The sequence below is a fragment of the Cibotium barometz genome, chromosome 5, assembly GCF_041138505.1.
Source record: "Cibotium barometz isolate CiBa-2024 chromosome 5, ASM4113850v1, whole genome shotgun sequence".
NCBI lineage: Eukaryota > Viridiplantae > Streptophyta > Polypodiopsida > Cyatheales > Cibotiaceae > Cibotium > Cibotium barometz.
Genome location: NC_141050.1, coordinates 4,486,463 through 4,496,229, shown reverse-complemented (window position 1 = coordinate 4,496,229; position 9,767 = coordinate 4,486,463). Strand labels below are relative to the sequence as shown.

The 9,767-nt window shown below is 48.6% G+C and overlaps 1 protein-coding gene across 1 annotated transcript; it reads right to left on the bottom strand.

The window, feature by feature from the left end:
• Nucleotides 1-3,177: 3,177 nt before the first annotated feature.
• Nucleotides 3,178-8,118, bottom strand: LOC147637981 (pentatricopeptide repeat-containing protein At5g27110-like). The gene is made up of 3 exons (XM_086797251.1): nucleotides 7,809-8,118; nucleotides 7,610-7,725; nucleotides 3,178-7,214 (listed from the first exon to the last, which is right to left on the bottom strand). Exons 1-3 carry the CDS (start codon nucleotides 7,872-7,874, stop codon nucleotides 3,638-3,640), a joined length of 3,759 nt encoding a protein of 1,252 aa, XP_086653377.1. The 5' UTR covers nucleotides 7,875-8,118; the 3' UTR covers nucleotides 3,178-3,637.
• Between the last annotated feature and the right edge of the window lie 1,649 nt (nucleotides 8,119-9,767).

Sequence of the window (9,767 nt, the reverse complement as noted above, 5' to 3'; positions counted from 1 at the left end):
CATATTTTGAGCTCCATCGTTTTGCTCCAGCCTCCACACGTTTTTCTTCTGTTTCTTCGCGTGCTCCACACCGTCTCTCACTCACAATGGATGCCAACAGAGCCACCACGCTCCCCGAACCTGTCGCCCACATAGAAGCGATCAATCCGTGATAGATTAGTCCCTCCCTGCCGGCGATCCGACCGAGAAAAACTAAGACTGTCCTGAGAGCGAGAGAAAGCCTCATGCTGCCATGCATCAGTGATCCGCAATGACATACAAAATCGCTCCCAAACTGCAAGCTCTGTGCCGTGCACTGTAACATGACTGCCTCCCACCCTATCGGCCGGGTCCTCAAGCATGTTGAAGTCTCCCCCAACACACCAATGTGCGGCCTCGGGCAATGCATCTGTAACAAGGGTCCAGAACTCTGCTTTGGCACTAGCATGGTTGGGCGCATAGACATTGAGCACACCAAAGTGCTCATCGTGCATCCTCAGAATAACATACTGTGCTCTACCAGGCACAATGACCCCGTGATCCAGAATGGCCTGCCGCCATACATCCGCAATGACCATACATACTCCTCCCTGCCCACCCAAGGGGCCAAAGCCTGCAGACCAAAATGTGTCCCATCTACCACGCATCACCGACCCATATCTCCGAATCCTGCTCACTCAAATGGTGCTCCTGCATCATCAGAATATCAATACTGCCCCCAACCAGGCATCTCTGAAGCTCCTACCTCAAGCAACCACGATAACGTACATAGGCCCTGTACATTCCATGAGATGATCCTCATGGATGACCTGCTGAGGTGGAGGCTGTCTCAGCCATACGGCGGGCCTTCGCAAGCGGCTTGGATGGAGAGTAATCCCCATCCGAGCGGCTACGAATCTGCCCACCCTGTGTGCTGCAAGAGTCTCAGACCAGGCGCCAGTGGTTGTGTCCCATAGCGACTGCCTCCCGCTCGGAGAGAGAAACCTCATGTATGCATACATAGCCAGGGTCTCGTGCTAGATCTGCCACTATGCGAACCACCAAATGTCGAATCCCGGAGGCATCCACACTCCCAGTATCAAAGAAATGTGCCAACTCCCAGAGTCGGCCTATCACATCTGTCATCTCCAAATCGCTCACATGGTGAGAAAACTCAATTGCCTGAGTCTTCAACACACTAAGAGCGAGATCTAGAGTCCACTCCCGGTCGCTAGTGCCGCAAAGAGGGAAGGAGAAGGCCACCGCTGAATCAAGTGCCTCCTCCCCTCGGGCCGGAGGTATCACCACATGAACTCTGATGGGTACTGGCTCATGGGGGCCCTCCGCTCCAAAGAGGCGTGTGAAGGAGTAGTCGAAAGCCTCTGAGCGCTGTCTAGTGTCGAGACTACTCAACCGACTGCGGATAGAGGATATCCGTGAAGCACGAATCGGCATGGTAGGTCTCCTTTGCGGTGCTCGAGCAAGGTCGGTGCTCAGTGCCCGCCGGACTGCAGGTGAGCGCCAGGGAACTGCCAGTGTCTCCCGGGGAGCTGAGGCGAGCAGAGGGGGAGGAGGGGGGGGAGAAGGAGCCGCTGAAAAAGCGGGAGCGGGAACGGGAGGAGGCGAAGGTGGAAGCGAGGCGGGAGGGGGGGACGGGGCGGGGGGGGTGCTGGCATCTCCTGATCCTCAGCCTGCGCTGGGGTCTCCTCCTGGAGGGGAGCGAAGCTGTTCCTCACTGGAACCCAGTGATGCAGAGGCTGTGACTGCTGCTGCGTCGGTCTCTGGGCATGCTGCTGTGGCTGTCTCTCTCTACGGCGCCCCTGTCCAGGCTGCCAATCCGAGGTCTCTGTGGGCTCAGCAGGTGTCCCGGAGGCTGCCTGCCGAGCCGCATCTGTGGGCGGGCCATCGAGGGTCTGCTGCTGTGCGGTGAAGGTCGGGGTCTCCTGCGAGGGCAGGCCTTGGCCAGGTGGCCGACCTGCCTGCATATAAAACACTGGTTCGGGAGTCTCGAAAACTCCACTCTCTGATCGATCCATCCCCCCCTATCCTAGGTAACTGAATGACCTTCGGAAGGGAGGAGATGTCAGGAACCAAAGCTCTGATTGAAGGCAGGCCAGCTACTCTAGCCACCACTGAAGCTGCTGTGGGGCCAGTCTCAAGCACCGAGCCCACCAATGATCCGATCCTAGAAAGGAGCGAAAGGTACTCGCGGCGAAGTCCAAGGAACCAAACTGTAACATGGAATAGGCGCTCTCCCTACTCGGCCGCTGCTGGGTCGAAACCATGCTACCAAGGTCTGAAGAAGGCCCGAGCGCCCCTAATGTCAAGGGGACTCATGGCTAGGACCTGGGCCATGCTCTGGGCTGTCTCGAACTCAATCTGGTAGTGTCCGCGGCCCAGTTAACTGAACGTCCAGGATCTTGCCCACATCTGCAAGAAGGCGGGCCTGGAGTAGATCCCGGATCTCCCCTCTGCTGGGGCGGGTGCCAACTATACATCACATGGTGGAATGTGCCTGGAGGCGTTCCACCTCTACGGGCGAGGCTCGCTTCCTCTTCTGGCGAAAGAGAAAGCCTGATGGGAGTATCCTCAGGGACGGGCGAGGGGGCTGCGGAAGAGTCCCTCTGAGGTGGGGCGGGAGAAGCCTCCATCAGAGTCTGAAGCTGAGTCGAGGGCGAAGCGATAAACGGGGGGTCCTGCAAGAGCCAAGCTGCACGAGAAAACGGAGCGGGGAGGAGAGGAGAGGGATGGGTAGAGAAAACAGAGGGGAGATGGGGGCGAAAAAAAAGGAGGGGGGGACAACGGGGAACAAAAGGGGGGGCAGGGAAAGCGTGCAAGGGGGGGGGGGGGGGCAGCGGGGAACGAAAGGGGGGGCAGGGAAAGCGCGCAAGGGGGGAGGGCGGGGGCAGGCAGGGGGGCGGGACGCGGAGGAAGGGGGGGGGGGGGGGGGCGCGGGGGGCGCAAATGAAACAGGCGGGCAGGGGGAGAGAAAAGGAGGAGGGGGGGGGTGCGAGTAGGCCGGGAGAGGCTAGGTCACGAGGGCGAGGAGGGGGGGTGCGAGCAGGCGGCAGCTCGAGCAGGGTGAGGGCGAAGGCTTCAGCGAGCGAAAGTCTGGTCAAAAAGCTTGTATTTACTGCCGCACATTTTATTTTCTTGATTATAAACCACAACTGTGTCCAAGATGGAGTTCATAGATGAAATGTGGTTAAATAACACTTCTTTTGTATACAAAATTGAAAAAGAAGGCATCCACAATAAGTAGGAAGGGTTCCACGAAGTGCATTTATTTGAGACAACAAAGATGTGAAGGATGTGTTCTAGTGGGGTCAAGGCTTTGCACCAAATAAACTTTCGAAAAGATCTTTGAAGACCGACACCCCATTAACCAATCAAGAGGGATGGATGTACCATAGGATTCCATAGTTCTCAATATGGAAACACAAAGAATGGGTTAAGAAGTAGCTCTTAACCTGGAGATTGAGTTAGCACGTGGATCTACCTTCCTCGATAACATGATAAAAAACACAGCTCTAGACGGGTGATAGTAGGGAGCCTAAAGAAAACTGCCCCTGACAGAGAAGGACAGTTATCAATTTGCTAACTGGTATTTACCCCCTTAGGTACCCAGTAAAACCTATCAAAGTTGATCCACCATAAAATACACTTGACACACCCCAAGTCATGTATAAAAACTAAATTGCATAGTATTGTCGATTTGATTTTCAATCTTGGATATAATATTACTATAAACATGACAATCACTAGCACATCTCTGAACACCACCGTAGACAGTGCCTTGGTGTGTAGGGTGATGCCATAAGGATGCATCCTGTTTTCCCACCTCAAGCATCGGTTCTGACTTTACATCTACCTGAGGAACATAGCCTTCCTCCTTCATAGCCCTACTTATTTTATCTAAACAGGCTTGCATGTTGTCACCATGATGGTGGCAATGGCCTCCCACCATAAACTTGTGCAGATTATTCTCAACCTCAATCCATGCCTGTCCAGGCTTCTTCCATGCCCCCAAGCTTTTTCTCAGTTCATATACTCCATCAACATCTTCCCACATTTGAGCGTCAGCATATATATTTGACATAAGCACATACCCAGCAGAAAAATTTGAATCATGCCGTGAAACCTGTTCAAAGCATCGTTTTCCTAAATCTACGTTGCCATGAGTCTTGCAGGCAGAGAGCAAAGTTATCCACCCAATCATGTCAGGACTACTAGGCATACTTAGAAGCATCTGTTCTGCAGCCTCTAAACACCCTGCACGACCGAGAAGGTCAATCATGCAGTTAAAATGCTCAGTTTTAGGAGAAATTTCACCCTCTTCTCCTATATAATTGAAGTACAAATGTCCTTCCTCCACCTGCCCGCCGTGGCTACAGGCTGAAAGTATACTAGAATAAGTAGTGTCATGCGGGAATAGGCCATGTTGCTGCATGATTTCGAAGCATTTCTTGGCCAACTTGGAATTGCCATGCTGGGCAAACCCAGCAATCATTACTTCCCAAGATATCCTATCTTGTTCAGGTAATTCAGCAAAAACTTTGAAAGCATCGTTTAAGCTTCCAAATGTTGCATACATATCAACTAGGGCATTGCCAAGGTATGAGTCTGAATGGAATTCGCTTTTGATGATCTGATCATGTATTAACTGCCCTTGGGCTATGGCTCCTACATTGCCACATGCTTTCAGAATGCATAAAAAGGTTGCCGTGTTTGGATTTATTCCTTTTACTTGCATCCTATCAAAGAGTTTAAGAGCAGAAAACTCATGTCCATACTGGGTGAATGCTGTCATCATTGTGCTCCACGATACAACATCGTGATTTGATAAACTACGGAAAACCCCATGTGCATCATCCACGCTTCCACATTTAGAATACATGTCAATAAGGGCACTACCAATGACAACATCAGATCCAAGTCCGTTTTGTATAATCCCGTGATGAATTGATCTGCCCTCTTGTAAGGCTCCTTCACTGCAGCATGCCCTCAGGACGCACAGAACCGTCACTTCATTGGGTTCCATCCCCTCCTTCTGCATGTTTTGAAAAAGTTGAAAAGCAGTAGAAGTGTGCCCACTTTCTGCATATGCTGCAATGACTGAACACCAAGAGATCATATCTTGATTCAGCAATCTATCAAACACATTTCGGGCCTCTATGAGACTCCCACATTTTCCATAAATATCAATGAGAGCATTCCCCAATACGCCATCCAAACAGAGCCCGTGTTTGATTATCTGATCATGTATTAACTTACTCTGAGCCATAGTGCCAGAGGTGGGGCAAGCTTTCAACATGCATAAGAATATGACTCTATCTGGCTGTACCCCCTTTTGTTGCATTTTGTCAAGCAATTCAAAAGCAAAGGAATCATATCCGGACTGGGCATATCCAGAGATCAAGACACCCCAGGTCACAACATTCTGATGTGGCAAACTGTCGAAAACACTCCGTGCTTCTGCCAACCCCCCACATTTGGCATACATGTCAATCAGAGTACTCCCAATAACTACATCTGCTTCGAATCCAATAGTCATTATCTGACAATGTATCAACTTACCTTTTTCTAGATCTGCTGTGCTTATGCAAGCTTTCAAGACACACAGAAAAGTGACTTTGTCTGGCAATACACTCTCCTTTTGCATTTTGTCAAACATATCCAAAGCCTCACACGCATTCCCTTGCTCAGCATAGCCTGCGATGATTGCAGTCCACAAAACCACATTTCGGTTTGACAAACTTGTAAACACGTTACGCGATTCCTTCAAGCATCTGCACTTGGCATACATGTCAATAAGAGCTGTCCCAATGGCTGGATTCAATTCTAGTCCATTTCTGACAATCCAGTAATGAACATGGCTCCCCTCGTCCAATGCGCCTATGCTGCCACTTGCTTTCAAACTGCAAACAAATGTGGCTTCATCTGGCTTTATCCCTTCAAAGTTCATTTTCCAAAAAAGTTCCAGGGCAGAATGGCTGAGTCCATGCTGGAAGTAACCTGCGATCATTACGCCAAATGATACCACATCTCGATTCTTCAATGTGTCAAACACTTTTTGTGCCTCCCTTAGGCTGTCACATTTGCAGTACGTGTTAACAAGGGTGTTGGCCACCATTAAATCTGATTCTAGTCCATTTCTGACTAGCAGCTCATGTAAAAGCTTGGCATGCATGGAGGAATGAATGTTACCACATGCTCTCAAGACACAAAGGAATGTCACTTTGTCTGGAATTACCTTGACCTGTTGCATTTCTACAAACAGTTCAAGCACACAAAGGTCGTGCCCATGCTCAGCATACCCAGCAATCATTGCCCCCAACGAAACCACATTTCCATGTGGAAGGTAATCAAACACTTTGCGGGCATCCTCTAAACTCCCACATTTGGAATACATGTCAATAAGAGTGCTCCCAAGAATCAGATCTGGCTTGATCTCACCTCTCATAATCTGGTCATGTGCCAGCCTCCCTTGCTCTAATGACCCCATGCTACTACATGCTTTAAGGATACAGAGATACATAACTTTGTCAGGCTGTATGCCCTCCAGCTGCATTTTCCCTAAAAGTTCAAGAGCTTGAAGGCCTCTTCCATGCTGAGCATAACCAGCAAGCATAGCATTCCATGACACAACATTTCGACATGGCAAATCATCAAAAATTTTGCGTGCATCCTCTATGCTCCCACATTTAGAATACATGTCAATTAGAGTGCTCCCTATAATCACATCTGATTCAATTTCATTATTGATAATCTGATCATGTATCAAATTGCCCTGTTGTATATCTCTTAAGCTAGCACAAGCTTTCAAGATGCACGGATATATAAGCCGGTTCACTTTAATGCCACTCTGCTGATATGTTTGATAGTACAAATGAACAGCCCTGCCACTTTCTCCATTGTTCCCATGTGCTGAAATAATGGCATGCCAAGTGTAAGCTCTAGGGTTTAGAACCTTGCAGAAAACCAGATTGGCCTCCAGCAAGCTCCCACATGATGCAAATGCTCGAATTAAATGATCGCCTACAATGGGAATTGAGTCAAGCTGATTGCTGATCGCAAGGGAGTGCACTAGCCGGCTAGCTTTGTGATCTTTCTCCTTGACACATCTTTGCAAAAGATGGGAAACATCATTCTGCGAGAGAGAATTCCCTTGTACTACAGCTTGAATGTTGTCCTCTAACTGTTCTAGCTGCCACGATTTGCCAGACTCTCCAAACGTTCTGTTTTTCGTGGTCGGGCTAACATACCATATAACTTCTTGTCAGAAATGAAATAACATACTTGGCGTATATGGTCATTTGACACTCATTCTATTGTACACATGTAACAGGTTTGAGTTAGCTATAGGATCATGATGTGTGACCATGGTTAAGTCCAAGTTAGGTTGTGTGACTTAACTCTAGGATCCAAGCTAACTAGGACTATAATGTGTGACCATGGTTAACTACGATCATAACCTTCTAAAGCTTAAACAGGCTTAGCAAAAAAAAAATGAACAGAAGATCAAGCACTAACTTAGAGTGAATACAAGATTTTAAAAATATGCAAACATGAGACACCAAAAAAAAAGGATTCGAGAAAAGGGAAGAGAGGCCGGGGGGGCGGGGGGACACACTTCGTTTGAATAAGCTACCTGATAGAGTTCTCTGCACAGTTGGATTTTTGGGAATCTCTGGTACGGCTCTTTTGAACCCTAGTTGCCTCCTTTTCTTCACTCAGAAGAGCTTCTAGCTTCTTTTCCAAGCTCTCCTAAGACAGAAGAAAGAAATTAGGGTTACCATCACTATAGTGCCGGAGAAAACCCCCTGTCACAGGTCCAGAGAGAATCTCACTTTGTGTGCCCGTTGTGTTTTGTTCGCTCTTCGTAATTGCAACGCCACTTGGGCCTGGGTTTTCATTTCCAAGCATGGTTATGGTGAACTACCACCATAGACCCATTTAAAGGTTTGCAAAGGGTGTGCCATTTTAGATGTGATCTCCGGTTCAAAAATCTGCCTCAAATAAAGCAAAACGCCTCCTTACATGAGGGTATGAAGTAACTACAGGTAAATGCTTGTACAAAATACTATTTCCTCTTCAACTCGTGGTAAGAAGGATCCATGTGAGGTTTTCTTAAAAAAGTTTCCCAAACACTAGCTCTATCGTTTGCTTCCATACCACTCGTTTATAGATGTATGTATCCCCACTTAATTTCATTGTCATGGATCGTAGCATGCGGGTTGCCCATTTTGCAACCATGGGGGTCGCGGACCTGCTCAACTGCCTCTACTTCATAGAGACTTACAATGCCAATCAAGCTACCTGGCAGGTCTTGGACAATGAGGGCGCTCCCTACATCGTCCACCTCAACCTCGATCTTGTCCGAGATGCCCAAAGTCGAGCAACCCTATGTGCGCCATAGCAACGTCATGTGCCATGTGTGTGACGTCTTCCAAGGACCAACCACCAAAGATGGAGTGGAGTGGCAGAATATTACTCATCTCGACAGGAGCTGGTCATGCCCGCCCGTGCCCTTTCTTTTCTCCTCACAACGCGCTTGGGCAGATCGCTTCAACAAATGCAACCTGTCGACTCTCGCCCATGTCTACCAAGGCGTCACAGTCAACTGGGTAGAGTGAGCCAGCATCCACACAAAGGATAACCCTAGCTCCAATTCAACTTCCCATGGTTCCACCCTCGTATGTCCTGGAGCCCATGCATGGAGGAAAGTATGATCGCTCAAATGCATGCTTTCATTGGCAGATATGATCAGATGCCGGATCCCGCCATTGTTGCCACCATACGCTTCTTCAACCTCATCATCACACTCTTGGTGGCAGAGTTCCCCTAGTGGCACCACTATCATGAAGGTGCTCAAAGCCTCACCATTGACCTCAACAAAGGCCCCACCCTGAAGCAGCTTTTTGGCTACTACGAGTGCATCTTGGAGGCCCACAACTTGGCGTCTTCAAACCTTCGAAGACATCATGGAGACGGCATTATGGACAAGCTATAAGGCCTTTCATCGATCCCCCCAGTACCCCAAGTCGTGGTATGACTTTGTCCGCACATACTCCCTCTACTACTGTTGATTCTTCTTGCAAGCTCTAAGGACGAACGTGAATTAGGGGGGGTATGTTAACCACACTCGTTAATATTATTTTAAAGCATGGTTACGCTTCATGTACTTATTTTTATGTAAACCGTGCTAAAAGTGCTTCATGTAAAATATGTATGGGATGACCGAGCTTATGACTTGTGTAATGCTGGCCATGAGCATAATCCTAGGTGTACATAGAGCTAGAAGAACCAACTTTGGGCCCCCAATTGTTAAATGGGCGGCCGGCCATTGTAAAAAGAGAGTTTATGTATATAAGTGACTTACGAAATATGAAAAGGGACAATCCCATTATCACAATTGAGTTTCTCTCTCTCTCTCTCTCTCTCTCTCTCTCTCTCTCTCTCTCTCTCTCTTGTGGCTATGGTGGTGAGCTTGTGTGTGTGCATGTTTGCTTTCTTAATTGTGTGTGTGCATGTAGGTTATGCTCCTTTTGCTTTCTTAATTGTGTGTGTGCATGTAGGTTATGCTCCTTTTGCTTGCCTCTTCTCCTTCTTCTCCATGCTCTCTCTCTCTCTCTCTCTCTCTCTCTCTCTCTCTCTCTCTCTCGCTTGCACACATGAAGGCATTGAGCAGGAGTTGAGCTCTCCATAGCTCCTTCTTTCATTGCTCCCCTCCTAGCTTGAGGAAATCTCCACTTAGGTGACACAAGTGGTGGTGGAGTGAGCCTCTAGCGGCTCCACATCGAGGAGTT